This window comes from Microtus oregoni, unplaced genomic scaffold (genome assembly GCF_018167655.1).
Source record: "Microtus oregoni isolate MIOR12 unplaced genomic scaffold, Mior012 000025F_ref0000491, whole genome shotgun sequence".
NCBI lineage: Eukaryota > Metazoa > Chordata > Mammalia > Rodentia > Cricetidae > Microtus > Microtus oregoni.
This window is the reverse complement of record NW_024543084.1, coordinates 20,957,547-20,974,870: the sequence shown is the minus strand read 5'-3', so window position 1 is coordinate 20,974,870 and position 17,324 is coordinate 20,957,547. Positions and strand designations below refer to the sequence as shown.

The following is a 17,324-nucleotide window of genomic DNA, read 5'->3' as shown; positions in this document are numbered from 1 at the left end:
TTTGAACAACAATATAAATTTTAACTCCAAAAAATGAATGGTGAGCCATAATAAAAGCCATCTTAGATCTCAAACATGAGATCTTAGTTATTCAATCTCAAAAGGCATTCAGATTGAATAACTGTTTTTTAATATTAATTTTACTGTGTTAAAGTTAAAACTTTTTTGATTAGACAGATAAGGGGAAATGATGTGGGATGCCATTCTTTACTCTATGAATATGTGTGGCTCTCATTGATGGATAAATAAAGCTAAGGTGGAATATACCCAGACAGAATACAGCAAGGCAGAAAAGCCAAAATGAATACAGGGATAAAGCAGGGCAGAGTCAAGAGAGACACCATCCAGCAATCCAGGGAATAACATGTCAGCAGACCAGTAATGCTACAACCATACAGCAATCCTTTGATTAACAGAAATTGATAAATTTAAACATAAGAACTAGTTATTAATAAGCCTGAGCCATTGGCCAAACATATATAATTAATATTAACACTCTGAGTCCTTATTTGGTAACTGGTGGATGGAAGAGAACCTCCAGTTATACAATATCTAAAACACTCCCTATTTATCTCATTTCATTTTAGGCAATCTCTTCTTTTTTTCATGTTGGTGGATAATGACTTTTTATGTCTTTTTCATTTTTCAAATGGCCAAAAGACACTAAAGGTCATGCTCAACTTCCTTAGCAATCAGGGAAATGCAAATCAAGACAACTTTAAGATACCATTTAAAATATTTATTAGTGTGTGTGTGCACCCAAGTTTTTCATATATTTATCATTTACATTTGGTCCACGGAGGTCAGAAAAATGTGTTGTATCCCCTGGAACTGGAGTAACAGATAAATACAATCTGTCATATGGGTGTATCATACGGGTGCTAAGAACAGAACCCAGGTCCTCTGCAAGAGTACTAAGTGCTCTAAATCACTGGTCTATCTCTCTAGCCCTAACTTTTGTCTCTTTCCATAATATATCAATCTGTCTACCAATTTCTTCTTATGTTTGATCCATGTGTATCTATGTAAAGGTATTAAAACTTCTTGGACTTATTTCCATGTTGTTTGACTTTCCAGGAGAAGATGTGAATAAATGTCTATTCACCCCAGATAGGACACTGAGGACTAAATGACAAAATTATTCCATGCATGTAGCTTAATAAATCAGGGATTTCATTAGGGCTACTTATTTCATAAGTGATTTAAGGGCAACACTATCCCCCAAATGCTCACACCCGCATGAAAAAATTCTGTATCCTTGGAGTACCCTGATAAACTTGTATATAGTTTCACCAAAAAGACTCCAATTCCCAGCAACTGCTTACTGAATATAAACATGGTGAGAAGCCTTATGAACCTTGTAACCTCTGGACTCCCTAAACCTTGTCCATTTTTTAAAGATTCTTGGACATATGCAATGATTAATAGTAATAATAATAATAATAATAATAACAATAATTTGAAGAATGTTTAAATGAATATAGTTCTAACATCACTCTCCTTTAGATTTCCATAATCTAAAGACTAGACTCTTACCACATTCTACACAGTCTCCTTACTGTTGTCTTTATTTTCCTTCCCCATCCATTCCATTTTCTCTGTACATCATACATATTTTGAAGTATTCATTGGCTTTTAAAATGACTTTTTCAATCTTGTGATAAAATATTTTCATAGGTCTTTACTTTCTTTTGATCAAAGTGTCAATAACTCAGCATGGACTCTTACCGATACCTCAAATTTTTGTTTGAACATATTTCCTAGGCCATATACATCTTTTTTGATCTCTTCAACATTCTTGTAATTGTTTTTTAAGTGTGTCACTGATTTCTTCTTGATGCTTTTCCATTTGACTCTGCGGTTCTAAGAAATAGCTATTCTACTTCCACACTGGGTGTGTCACACTCTTTTTCCACTCTCACAGTGTCTGCTTACTTACAACTTTGCAAACCTATGTCGCTTTAACCCCTTAAATTGCTCAACAACAGTTGTCATACAGTAGTTACACATTTTACTGATGAGTAAATTAATGAATGAGTGAAAGAATAAATACTATTGCTTCCACTCCACTTTGTCGTATTTCATTCATTTTGATAGACTGTAGGGAATTGGTTTTAAAGATTTTTTTCACACTGAGTTTTATGATCTCTGCATAGACACTAAGTATAATAGTGGGTCAAAGATGACAATGCCAGTTGAAATGCTGACACCATGACTACAAAAACTCTTATAACAGAATTCATTTAATTGGTGCTTGCTTAAGTTCAGAGGTTACGCCATTGTCATTATGGCAGGAAGTGTGGTAGCACACAGGTAGGCATGGCTCTAGAGAGGTACTGAAAGCTCTACATCCAAATTTACAGGAAGCAGGAAGAGTGAGACACTGGATCTGTCTTGAGCATTTAAAACCCTAAAACCCAGCCCCAGTGACACATTTTCTCCAACAAGGCAACACCTACTCCAACAAGATCACATCTTCCTATCCCTGTCAAGTAGTGTCACTCCCTAATGACAAAGCTTTCAAACATATGATGCTATAGAGACCATTCTTATTGAAACTACCACATATGCCAACAAGGTAGGGGAACTTCTGTGGCCATACCCCTAGATAAAGATCTGCAGACAGTTAATCACTGCTGAGGAAAGGAGACTCAGTCTTTAAATCCCAAGTTATCATCTTTGGCCACATACTAACTCAGTCAGTTTTATATGTATATATGATATATAATATAACAATAATTAAAGAAAGGGTCATGAATTTGAGAAGGAATCAGGAATGGCCATGGCAGGAATTGGAGGAAAGTGGAGTGGAAATAATGTAAATGCAATACCCAAATATAAAACTTTCAAAATTTAAATAATTTAGTTTATTTTTAAAATTAAGCATATAGCTTTCAAAATGCACATTTATGTATCATTTTCTAAAATATAATATTATATACATAATCAAAATATGTTAGAGATAAAAAGTTAAAAAGGGGGGAAAGTCTTTACATGTATTCAGGCATTCCTGCAGTAAGAAAAAGTTCCATTCCTTGGCAAGTGTTTGTGTCCCCAATGATTGGTAGCAGCTTTCCTCTCAGTTCCAAACTGAAAGTGGGAATGAAGTATCCCCTAAGCAATAGAGCTTATAAAGGAGATATTGTGACATAAAGGCACATAAACTTTCAGTTTGAAGTTGATGTATCTGGATTTGAAAACCCACTTGAGAATTTTTTCAGCCATTCTTAAGCTCAGAAAAGATGGACAATATTATCCCCCTCAAGACTTCTTCTGAGGGGTAAATAACACATGGTTATAAAAATTTTAATAAGTGAATTAATATGAAAACGATTGAATACTTATTAGTTTTCCCAAAGAGGATTGCTGTCTTTGTATGTAGCAAATGTCCATGTCCACAGGGAATATTAAGAAGCATGCAATGAAGGTTCCCTAATTGTCTGTCAACAGACAATTGTCAGTAGTCTCCTGGGTTTACAACGTGACTGATAAAGAGGAGTCCTTCTGTTGCTACCTTGGAGCTGGTGAAACAGAAAGTGTGGCGCTTCCTCACATTAGGTGTGGTATTATGACTTCTTTCTCCATCTGGCTCTCAGTCTTTTGAGAAACATGAATAACAAAGTCATGGAACTGGCAATGTTTGAGTTGCCAAGCTCACCCTGAGTTTGGTAAGGGCAGTATTTGTAGGGCTATACCCAAAACATAAACATTTCTCTCTCTCTCTCTCTCTCTCTCTCTCTCTCTCTCTGTCTCTGTTTCTCTGTCTATGTCTCTGACTCTGTGTGTATGTGTGTGTGAGAGAGAGAGAGAGTGTGTGTGTGTGTGTGTGTGTGTGTGTGAGAGAGAGAGAGAGAGAGAGAGAGAGAGAGAGAGAGAGAGAGAGATCTCTATAGCTGGTCCTAATGGCCTGGGAAAGAAGTTGAGGGTAAAGAGTTATATCAGTTGTTCAGATCATAACCATCTTTAACTCCAATTACATTTAAATTTTATTTTAAAATGCATGTGGACATGTTAATAATCAGTTATAAAATCTTTTAGATGATTAATATAATTATAAGGAAAATGTTGTGACTCTCAAGGAACCCCAGGAAACATAATAATAATAATTTAAAGTTTGTATCTTTCTGATTAGTAAAATGTTATACCTTTTTCAACTTGTTATTGAATATTTGATGTACATCCCTTCTGTACGAATATCAAAAATTAATAATCTATTTTTGTGAGTAGTTAAAACATACCTATATACAATTTTCTTTTTTTTCCCCAGTGGACAGGATGTCGCATCCCAAGCATTTTATTATCAATGTTAAGCAAACAGAACTTCATCTTTGAAATATTTTATATGAAAGTCACTATGACACTTTCAATATTACAGGGGCACAAAATAATTACTTATATATGGGTTTCATTTAAAGGTGAGGTATTCAAATGTTTGCTGTGTTCATGAATGCATGCATTCTTTGAATTCATGAATATCAGTGATCCAGCAACTAGCAAAATTAGTTCTTTGATGTACTGCTAATTCTTAAACCCTCTTGCTTTTCTAAACCACGGAAATTTTTTTTTCTCAATAAAAAAAAAAGATTCCAGCTTAAAAGATACATGTAAGTTTATGTCAAGTAAATAAAACCAGTCAGCACCAGGGAACTCAAACATTTTAACATACTTCACGATTTCACTAATACAAGTCAGAAATGGAATTTTCATCAAGTAAGTCAAAAGTAAGTTGAAAATTAAATAATTTAATATTGATACTTGAAATAAATGATATCTGTCTAAATTATATGTCTAAATACAAAGACATTCAGAGAAAACAACACAGGAAAAACAAGCATATGATATACAAAACTTTGTGGGACAAATTTCCCCAAAGATATGTAAAATTGTTATGATACAAAAACATTGATCTCTACAAAAAAGCCAAATAATCTCCTACCATTTACTATCTTCTATGTGATTATTTTAGCTATAACTGCATCCCACCATTCTTCTGAAAACAGCTCTCCAACACCCACTCTTGTAAGTAGCATTCATTTCCATGCTTCTTTTATTTTAAAAGATTTGATAGATTGATAATTATACGTGGCCTATATACAATTTTCCACAACACACTTTTGTTACAACTTTTCAAATATTTATCTTACTGGTTACATATTATTTTTGGTAGATTTACATTGTTTAAACTTTCCCTTCTTTGTGGAAACTAGAAAGCTCATTAAGAAAATTAGCCATGAGGTTGTTCAGCATTTAAGAGCATTTGATGATTTTCCAAAGGACTAGAGTTTGGTTTCAAGTAACTCTAGCTCCAGATGATCCAACACCTTTTTCTGACTCCCACGGGCACTGTACTTATATGACATATATACAAACATATGCACATACACAAATAAAAACAAACAGACCTGTTTTATCGATTGACCAGGAAATTTCAGTTCTCAGTCAGCTATCATTATAGGTTAGGTAGTGAACATCTTCAACTCTCTGTTTATCTCAGAGGGCTTATTGAAGATTTGGGAAAGGCATCAAGCCAATGGCCTTAATAACGAGGAGTGTCTATTCCATCCCTGCATACTCTTCTAGAAGGGATCAAGCATACTGGTTGGTAGCATGGATTTGTATTTAGACTAGTCAGGGATTAAATGTCCTCTCATCGTTATCATGATATATGGGCTTAGGCAAATTATTTAAACTCTTTCAGCTTTAGTTTTCAATTGGTTAAGCTAGAATAATGTGTTTAAATTTTTTAAATTTATTTTATGTGTATGAGTCTTTTGCTTTCATGTATGTCCATGCACTACTTTCATGCCTGGTGCCAAGAAAGCTAAAAAGTGGTGTTGTATTCCATGAAACCAGAGCTACAGACAATTGTGAGGATCCATGTAGATTCTGGAACCCAACTCAGTTTCCCCAGAATAGCAATTAGTGCTCCTACTCTCATGTCTCTTTCTGTAATCATGTTAAGCTACGATGGAAACTATATGTCTAGTTTATTATATTATACAACAGAGTATATGGCTAATAAATGGTTGCTAACCTAATTTATTTGTAGTATTAATATCATCATCAAGACACAAATCTTGGGTTCAAAGATTTTACTGAACCTTAAATTCTTCGAACACTTCTTGGAAACCTTGAGTGTTATCAGGCAGCAATTATGATCTTACTAGATCACGCAGTTGCTGAAGGCTTTTGATGGGAAGACAGTTCTGAAATCGAACCATAGGTTCAAAACAAGCTAGTGCTGTAATATTGTGCAAGAAAAAAGTCCCAGTGTTCTTTCTGAAATGAGATTCATAATGCCTATTGAGAGATTTGAGTAACAAGTGAGTAGAACTTTAATAGAACCTGGTGTAAATTAAGTTTTTGTCATATTTTATCATGAGTGCAGCTGTTTCTACTATTCAGTTCTGTAAAGCTCACCTGAACCAAACCGATAAAATGGTAAATTTTCCCTCACTATCCGTGGCCTCTGCTTTCTAAGCCCTATATCTCTCTCCATCCTTCTTACTTTAAGGAAAGCATTTCCATTGTTCTTTCATCTAAATCTCACCCCATAAATGCTCCATTCTCATCTATTCCATCTCAGGAGCAATGTGTATCATAATCCTGTCTCTTTCCAAGGGATATTTCCTTTAAACTTAACATTTACTTGGAACTTAAAAATCTCTTTTCTTTTGTTGAAAGAATTTTGCATTATAGCATCCTACTGAAGATGGTATTTGGGGCAGGGATGTGGAAAACTCAAGGCTGCAATGAAAATTACACTACATAGGTGAGATTTTTTTACTTGTTTACTTGAGGGATAAAATGACTTTGAAAATATGAACAATTAAAAGAAGCATAAAAATGTTCCATTATACATTTCCTATACTCAGTTAAAATTCTGGAATCAGATTTGGATTATACATGTGACAATCTATGTATAAAGTTCTCACGCGTTAGGACAAAGCAACAGAGTATACCATTCACAAATATCCAGGAGACTAAATGGGAGTGTTGACACGTATTCTGACTCTGCCTTTTTTAGTCTCATAGTTTCACCCTTCCTTTCATAGAGTCACATCCCAGGGACCCAGGCTGCTTTTGAGTCCCATTGACCAAGTAGTGGCAGGGCCTCTGATGCTCTGAAATTTTGCTTCTCTCTTTAATGTTTAATGTAATATCAATTGGTTGATAAAACAGCTGTCACACCCAGTTAAAAACACTATGGTAGGCTCAGAAAAACACTACATCATGCATAGCTCAGCAGCAAGACTTGACCTTGATAACAGTGGACCCCACAAATTGCAAAGAACTACGATCAAGAAATCCAAAGAGAAAACAATTCTAGGATTTTTTTTTTGTGTGGTGTGAGGTAAAAATACACTGTATGCTGTGTAGATCAACAACTGCCTCAGAGTGACTCATCAAGGAGTCCATTCTTTATTTACACATGGACCTACACCACTGCTTTTATCCATTGTAAACTATTTATTGTAAGCTTGTCTGTGCTTATGTTCTGTCTTTTCTTCCACTGTCTTACAGGTTTACCTTTGTAACTACCTCTGTTTGTTTCTTATAGTAACCAATGTGCTGTAATATGCCTTTATACACTGTAGTAAATACCTTTATTCTTTAAAAATATAGATATTTATATTGATATATGCTAGAAAATAAATATGTTCTAGGTTGAATTAAAGATACTAAGAATTTGTTTTAATTTTTCTCTTTGGATTTCTTGATTTTTGGACCACAGCTAGGGACCAACATAGAAATACTAATTATAGGCAAACAGGATTTAAAGAAGGAAGAAATCATCCCAACTTTAATTACGAAGGGTCATTAGATTTCAGATACTAGAAAACTATTTTGCTTCAGAAAAACAAACATGGGGTCAAGACACTTGGATTCATGACCCCTCTTTTATCTGTATTACTTCTGTGGTTGTAAGACTATTTTCTTCAACCATTCCATCTGTTGAATAGAAATGATAACAGCATGTACCTAGACCATAGATTTACAGCTATTAAATAATTAGTGTGCACACATGGTTACAATCCTACATAAGGAAAACACTTAGTAAATATTGACTATAAATATTATTGTTTACAGACTCTGGGATTAGACTGAGAAAGAAAGTGGCTGCATGCCTGAATCTACATTTTTTCCTCCACAACATTTTCAGAAAAGCATGAGAGATGTAAAAGAAAGACATGCAATGGAAGACATTCTCTAAGACTTTAACAAACATCTCTATCATCATATGCCACAACCATTTCTTTCTTTCTTTTTTTTTTTTGATTTTTCGAGACAGGGTTTCTCCGTAGCTTTTGGTTCCTGTCCTGGAACTAGCTCTTGTAGACCAGGCTGGCCTCGAACTCACAGAGATCCGCCCGCCTCTGCCTCCCGAGTGCTGGGATTAAAGGCGTGCGCCACCACCGCCCGGCCACAACCATTTCTTATTACTCCATCTTCCCCAGAAATTGCTGTCCCCAGCTGATACACAGCATGAGACTCAAGAACCAGAGTACTGTGTCTGAATTTCTTCTCCTGGGGCTCCCCATCAGACCAGAGCAGTGGGGCATCTTCTTCACCCTATTCCTGGCCATGTACCTGACCACAGTGTTGGGGAACCTGCTCATCATCCTGCTCATCAGGCTGGACTCTCACCTCCACACCCCCATGTACTTCTTCCTCAGCCACTTGGCCTTCACAGACATTTCCTTTTCATCTGTCACTGTCCCAAAGATGTTAACCAAAGGGCAGATTCAGTATATAGCCATCACCTATGAGGGGTGTGTAGCACAGACATACTTTTTTATATTCTTTGCTGACCTGGACAGTTTCCTTATTACTTTGATGGCATATGACAGGTATGTGGCCATCTGTCATCCTCTTCATTATACCACCATCATGAGTCAGAGCCTTTGTGCCATGCTAGTAGCTGTGTCCTGGGTCATAGCTTCTACTTGTGCTCTTTTGCACACTCTCCTCCTAGCCCAGCTTTCCTTCTGTGCTGACTATACTGTCCCCCACTTCTTCTGTGATCTGGGTGCTCTCCTCAAGTTGTCCTGCTCTGACACATCCATCAACCAATTGGCAATCTTCACAGCAGGTTTGGCAGCCATTATGCTTCCATTTCTATGCGTCCTCATTTCCTATGGCTGTATTGGGTTCACTATTCTTCAGGTTCCCTCAACCAAGGGCATCTGCAAAGCTTTGTCCACTTGTGGTTCCCACCTCTCAGTGGTGGCTCTCTACTATGGGGCAATTATTGGTCTCTATTTTCTGCCCCCATCCAATAGTACCAATGACAATAATATAATTGCTTCAGTGATATACACAGTGATCACTCCCATGCTGAACCCTTTTATTTATAGCCTGAGAAATAAAGACATGAAAGGGGCTTTCAGAAAACTTTGGAGCAGAAAGACAGGTTTTTCCAACTGATAATTTTATTTTTTCATCAATATGATCTTACCTCCTTGATAATATAAAAGCAAATTATTAAAACTATATCTCACTAATTTATCTTCTACTGCCTTCCCTCAAAATGTTTTGCTTACATTACTTCTATATCCATGTGAAGGAATATTAAAACAGAATATTCTATGATTTTGTTAATTTTATTTTATTAGATAGTGGGGCTTGTATCATTAAAAGGGAGTCATTGAAATGAACTCTTCCTCCAATTTTAAGTTTAGTATAAAATGTGCCTAGGTTTTCTACTATTACTTGAAAATTTACCAATTTTATGAAGCATGGCTCCTTTTTTTTTTACATTAGCACCAGATATCCAAGAAATTTTCTACAACTTTACAAGAAAACATACAAATTTTATCTTCAATTACATAATAATGAAGGCACCAATTTCTTGTTCCTCTGGAACACAATCAACTCTTGTTTTCTCACCAGCAGGTGTACATATGCATTGGCAACTGTAACCCCAGCTACCTCAGGTTGTGTCTAATAGTTAAACATGCAATGAAGTCATCAAATTTGAACTGGGTAACAACTCTTAGTGGTTGTTTGGGAAAGCTCAGTTTCAGAGAGGTGATCAACACCCTGTGACAACAAAGTTAGTAGAAAGAAAACTAGAATCCCAGTATTCCAAAGCAATTCTTTGAGGCAAGACCCATAAAAGTTATAAGGAATTCTACACAAATCTAAGGAGTAATAATATAACCTTGAGAAAAAAGATACAATAGCTTTCTCAAGATGTGCATTTTACTTGGCTTAAAAATAGGAATCATCTAGACAAGCTAATTTCCATCTTACAGTGCTGATCAGATGGGTGTATCATAAGTTATGATTAAAATGCATATGTTAACATAACTCAAGATGGTAAGATTAAAATTTAAGATATTTATGGTAAGTGCCAGGGTATCCATTTTCTGACTCTTGACTGTCTCAATCTAATGGGCATGTGAAATTCCTTAAATGTTGAGCCAGGCAGTGGTGATACACACCTTTTAAAACTTTTTAATTCATTTTACATACCAATCACAGTTCTCTCTCACTCTTCTCCTCCGAATCACCTTTACCTCCCCCCAACCCATACCTCATTCACTCCTTCAAAAGACTAACTACTCATGTGGGGAGTCAACAAAACCTGGCATATTAAGTTGAGGCAGAACCAAGCCCCTCCCCTTGCATCAAGGCTGAATAAGGCTTCCAACCATAGGGAGTGTGGTCCAAAAAGCCAGCTCATGCATCAGGCATGGATCCTGGTCCCACTGCCAGGGGCCCCTCACACAGATCAAGATACACAACTAATACTCACATGCAGAGGGCCTAGTTTAGTCACATGCAGGCTCCCCAACTCTCAGTCTAGAGTACATGAGTTCACATGAGCTTGATGCTGAAAAAGCCTTTGACAAAATCTAACACCCCTTCATGATAAAAGTCTTGGAGAAAGGTCTTATATCTACAATAGTGTACTGCTTGGTGGCACAAAACTTGTTGGAAGCAACCAACTAATAATTAATTTGACAAAAGGCCCACTCCACAAGATGGAACCTGTACACAATCCTACTTGGATAACTAAAAGCCAATAGGGTGAAACAAAATACTACTGGTCTAAAAAAAATAGTGATATGACTCCAAATGATATTCTGCTATACCTATAGATAAATGACTCGGTCAACCACCATCAGAAAAACTTCCTCTTGAAGCAAATGGGAACACATATAGAGACCCTCAATGAGACATCATAGAAAGGCCTTGGAATGCTCAGGTCTAAATAGATGTCTCAATCAAATCCCTCATGTCAGATTCAGGGAAGCCTGGGGAAGGGTAGGCATGGGATTATAAGAGGCAGGCAAGATATGGGATATGAATAAAACAAGGCCCTCTAAGTCAACTGAGCAAATATTGTATGAACTCACAGAGAGTGAAACAGTCGGCACAGGGCTGCATGAGTCTGCACCAGGTTCTCTTCTTATATATTATAGCTTCCAGTTTAGTGCTTTGTGGGACTCCTGAGTGTGTGAGCTAGTGGGTCTCTGATTCTTGTGCCTTCTCTTGGTGGGATTTTTTTTTATTGAGAAAAGGAAAAAAACAAGTTTCTGCCTCCTCCCAGCCTCCCATTTCCCTCCCCCTCCTCCCACCCTTCTCCTCCTCCTCCCATCCTTCTCCCCCTCCCCCTACTCCTCTCCCCTTCCCTCTCCAGTCCAAAGAGCAGTCAGGGTTCCCTGCCCTGTGGAAAGTCCAAGGTCCTCCCCCCTCCGCCCATATCTAGGAAGGTGAACATCCAAACTGGCTAGGCTCCCACAAAGCCAGCACATTAAGTAGGATCAAGACCCCGTGCCATTGTCCTTGGCTTCTCATCAGCCCTCATTGTTCGCCATGTTCAGAGAGTCCGGTTTTATCCCATGCTTTTTCAGTCACAGTCCAGCTGGCCTTGGTGAGCTCCCAATAGATCAGCCCCACTGTCTCAGTGGGTGGGTGCACCCCTCGTGGTCCCGACTTCTTTGCTCCTGTTCTCCCTCCTTCTGCTCCTCATTGGGACCTTGGGAGCTCAGTCCAGTGCTCCAGTGTGGGTCTCTGTCTCTATCTCCATCCATCACCAGATGAAGGTTCTATGGCGATATGCAAGATATTCGTCAGTATTGCTATAGGATAGGGTCATTTCAGGTTCCCTATCCTCAGCTGCCCAAGGAACTAACTGAAAGGCAACCTACTGACTGGGAGAAGATCTTCACCAACCCCGCAAAAGACAAAGGTCTGATCTCCAAAATATATAGAGAACTCAGGAAACTAGACTTTAAAATGCTAATTAACCCAATTAAAAAATGGGGCACTGAACAGAACAGAGAATTCTCAACAGAAGAAGTTCAAATGGCCAAAAGACACTTAAGGTCATGCTCAGCCTCCTTAGCGATCAGGGAAATGCAAATCAAAACAACTTTGAGATATCATCTTACACCTGTCAGAATGGCTAAAATAAAACACTCCAATGATAGCCTTTGCTGGAGAGGCTGTGGAGGAAGGGGTACCCTCATCCATTGCTGGTGGGAATGCAATCTTGTGCAACCACTTTGGAAATCGGTGTTTTGGTTTCTCAGGAAACTTGGGATCAACCTACCCCTGGACCCAGCAATACCACTCCTGGGAATATACCCAAGAGATGCCCTATCATATGACAAGAGCATTTGTTCAACTATGTTCATAGCAGTATTATTTGTAATAGCCAGAACCTGGAAACAACCTAGATGCCCTTCAATGGAAGAATGGATGAAGAAAGTTTGCTATATATACACATTAGAGTACTACGCTGTGGTAAAAAACAATGACTTCTCGAATTTTGCATGCAAATGGATGGAAATAGAAAACACTATCCTGAGTGAGGTAACCCAGACCCAAAGAGATGAACATGGGATGTACTCACTCATAATTGGTTTCTAGCCATAAATAAGGGTCACAGAGTGTACAATTGGTGAACCTAAAGAAGCTAAATAAGAAGGTGAACCCAAGGAAAAACATATAGTTATCCTCTTGGCTATGGGAAGTAGACAAAATTGCCGGGGAGAAAATTGGGATCTTGGGGGTGGGGTGGGATGTGGGTAAGGGGAAATGGGGAGAGAAAAGTGAGAAGGGGAGGATGGGGGGAACTTGGGGGAAAAGGATGGTTGGGATTTTTTTATTGTATCTTATATTTTATTTTGTTATTCTTTGTTGTTATCTCTGAGAGGCTTGTTTTTTTCTCATAAGAGACAGAAAGTAAGTGGATCCTGATGTGGAGAGATGAGGAGGAACTAGGAGGAGTAGAGAGAGAAACTATAATTTGGATGAAAAGAATATATTTTCAATAAATGGATGAAAAAGATAAAATACTCTACAGAGTCATTGTCATATTGTAGGAAGGAAAGAAGCTGGGAATACATAATACTGAAGACAAAGAAACATGCAAACACATGCAACCATTGCATCAAGTGTACATTTTCCACCTGTGTTCATATTGCTTCTAAGAAGCTGAACACCTTGAGCAACACACTTTGGGAAGACTCTTCTGTTTCTTTCTAGGATGCATGGAATACAGTAGAACAGATGGAGTCTGTAAGGACCTCCATATTGCATTGTGACAAGTGGAAGAGCTGTAACCTCACAAACAATCAATTCTAGGTGAATATATCAATATAGTTTGATTAACAGCTCTGAGAAACTGGTATGAGTTCTAACTTCTCAAAACTTTGAGAGGACCCAGGGGGTCAATTTACCAATAAAATGTCCCCAATTAGAGAAAACTTGATATAATTGTTATGTTATCTCTGTCTCTCCCAGGAATAGAACCATGTGTTGTCACAGACACAAGAGAGTTCATCCTTGGAGAAATCATAATATAACCACAAGACTATGATTCAAGACATAGTGGCTTAAGAAGATATTTGCTTTTCTAGTTACACCAGGGGAACCATGGTTTATAAATCGATAATGAACCAAGCTGGATACTGACTGTAACGACCAAAAAATCCTGTTTCTAAATTCCATGCTATTTTAAGAATTTTAAAAAGAAGACATAAAATTAGGTGTTGGGTGAGCACATGTCTCCATGGGGTACTGGAGAGGAAAGTTTGGATACATATGCTAACAGTACATTATATATGTATATGAAACACCCAAATAATAAAAATGAACTATTATAAAGTGTTGACAGAAAGAAACCTTTTAATAAATCACTGTACAGAATTTTAAAAATGTTTAGTTTTGTGATCACTTTTTAGTTCAGTGGCTAGTTTCCATTTACTTTTCTCTATTGAAAAAATTTTAAAATATTTATTTATTATTTATGTATACAATATTCTGTCTGTATGTATGTCTGCAGACCAGAAGAGGGCACCAGACCTCATTACAGATAGAAGGTTGTGAGCCACCATGTGGTTGCTGGGAATTGAACTCAGGACCTTTGGAAGAGCAGACAATGCTCTTAACCACTCAGTCATCTCTGAAATTTTACAGTGTATTTTTATCACAGCATTCCCCACATTCTCCCTTAAAAGAAAACAAATAGGCAAATAAAAAAGCAAACCAGAATGGAAAAGAAACATACACACACAAAATATTTAAAACAGAAGGTTGGAAACCATAATATATAAGCAAAAGGTCAGTAAGTTAAAAAAAAACAAATCAATCAAACAAAGCAATATGAGACAAAAATTAACTTTAAAAACACCATTGATTTAATTTTGTGTTAGCATCTCTTGCTGGGCAGGAGACTCACCATTAAGTGTTGTTGACAAACCCAGTGAGACTCCTTTGGAAAAAAACCTGATTTTTCCTTTGCAAGTGGTAGGTTTCTAAAGAGAAGTCCCACTTGTTGTGATGATTCATTTTTCTATGCTTTCATAATTGAAATGTTTTGTTGACCACGATGTGTGTGACTGGAAATTTTAGTGGACCCATAATAGAGAAGCAATATGATATTATGATTTAACCACTAAAAATGTGAATTGATATGGACCATACAATTCTGATGTCAGATTGATCCCTAAGTATGTTCTGTGTGTTTAAGTAACATAAATTATAAGGGCCATAGCAACATTTCATAAAGGTTGAAAACATGGGAATACATAAAAAGATAAAAAATTCAACTCCAGTGTCATAACAAAGCACATAAACGCAAAACACTATTTTATGGATGACTGTGCCAAACCTCAAATTCATGTATTGAAACTATCTACATCTAATATGAATGTTTCAGAAATAGAATAAAGAACGAACTAGTGTTAAATGAAGTCATAGGTCCCTCATTAGATGTTAATGATGTCATAATGGTTGTACACTGTTCTAAAAGGCTAGAGGTCCTTTTCGGAAAAACGATTTTCTTGGTTTTGCTATTATTCTCCTCTTTCTCCTTCTCCTTCTTCTCTGTCTCTGGCTGCCTTTCTGAATCTCCTGTTTCTGTTATATGACCATACAGATAGGACAAAGTTATTAACATCTACAAGCTATAAAGAAACTATATAATCCTACACTTCTAGATCCAGTGTTATATGCAATTGATTTTCTGCTTTTTGTGATACCCGGTCACTGGTATATTGCTATAACCTCCTCATGCAGATAAGTCATGTGTGTGCAAGAATAAATCTATGAAATTTAGAGATGAATACACATAGAAATAAATTAGATTTAGTGGATAGTCATGTAATCATGGCTCCCTCACACCATTTTTGCTTTACAAAGTCACTCCATCCCCCCTACTTTACACATCCTACCTACTGGACCTGCTGAACACCTGCCTATAGGGCTATTACAGTCAAGTTTCATACATATTTTAGAAAAAGTTAAATGTTTTTGAGACCTGGTCTTTCTGTGTATCTCTAATATCTTGGAACTTACTCTGTAGACCAGACTGGCTTTGAACTCACAGAGGTCCACCTACCTCTGCCTCCTGAGTGCTGGAATTAAAGGTATGAAACACCACCACTTGGCACGAAATTGATTTTTTTAAGGGGAGAAAAAGTCATGTGCTTGGTTACTATGTCTCAAAAAAACACCTAAAAATATGATCAGTGATATGATTCTTAAGAGAAAAAACACTTGCCACCGAGCCTGACAACATAAGGTTGAGCACTAGGACCCACACATAGAAGGACACCAACAATTTCAACCTGCCTGACCTCCAGATGTAAACACATACACTAAATAAATAAAACATGTAAAATCATTAAAACAGCTGAAAAACAGTAACCATTTAGGAGAACATATGGAAAGACCTGGAGAAAATTTTCTCAGCAGCTGTTAAGTCTATTACACAGTAAGCTTAGTGTCCTGATCAGGGTTTCTATTGCTGTGATAAAACCATGACCAAAAGGAACTTGAGATCTTAAACATCTTAAACATTCATGTAACAATCTATCACTGAGGCAAGTGATGGCAGGGATGCAATCAGGGCAGGCAGAAAACTAGAGAAGAAACTGATACAGAGGCCATGGAGGGGTACTGCGTATATGGCTTGTTCAGCCTACATTCTTACAGAACCCAGGGCCACTATCCCAGAGATAGCAACACCAACACTGGGCTAGGCTCTTACTCAGCAATCACTAAGCAAAAAAGTACTCAACAAACTTGCCATCAGGTCAGTCTTATAGAAATATTTTCTCAATTATGATTCAGTCTTTCCAGATATGTCTAGGTTGTGTCAAGTTGACAAAAATCAAATAGCACAGTGTAATAATTATATGCTTAATGCTTCAAATCCCAAAGTATAAAGTGTTTACTACAAAGGAAGATAAACGATGAAAATATTTATAATTATCTTTATTTGAACATTGCCTAACTTACACATGCTTGAAACTTGAAAATATGTGTCAATTTTTCATTGTAATATTTAAATTTTAACTCTTCTTTATCCTTAAAAATTTCATAAATTTAAGCAATATATTTGGTCATATCTACCACTTACTCTTCCCCTCTAACTTTCCCTAGGATCCCCTATCATGTCTTCCTCCCACTATCATGCCCTTCTTTTATATTTTTTATTTTTTTATTTATTAACCCACTGAGACAAACTAGTGTTTCCCTTTTGTCTGTCGGCATGAATCATCTATTGGGAAATGGGAAACCAACAAGTGGCCATATTTCTGAAAAAAATGACTCTTCTTCCTCCAGATAACAACTGCCCATAATTCTTCTGTTAGGACATTTGAGTCACTCCCCTCTTTGCTCGAGCTCATGTGTGCAACAGCCACTTCGTGTATAGAAGACAGAATTTCACAGCTATTCCTCCCCAATTTCCAGCCCTTACACTCTTTCATTTATCAAATATTTAATTAGCACATTCCTACCTCTCTTTCTTGCCACCCTCTCAACCATCCCTTAAACATTTATATTTCAGTAGTCTCCCC

General features: G+C 37.0%; 1 protein-coding gene across 1 annotated transcript in view; it reads right to left on the bottom strand.

Annotated features, from left to right (window-relative positions):
- Nucleotides 1-17,324, bottom strand: part of LOC121462639 (olfactory receptor 1N1-like) — a 37,438-nt gene that overhangs the window by 17,856 nt on the left and 2,258 nt on the right. Inside the window, exon 2 of the mRNA XM_041674369.1 lies at nt 397-403. Within this exon, the coding sequence (XP_041530303.1) occupies nt 397-403 (7 nt within the window). The remainder of the gene's footprint in view (nt 1-396; nt 404-17,324) is intronic.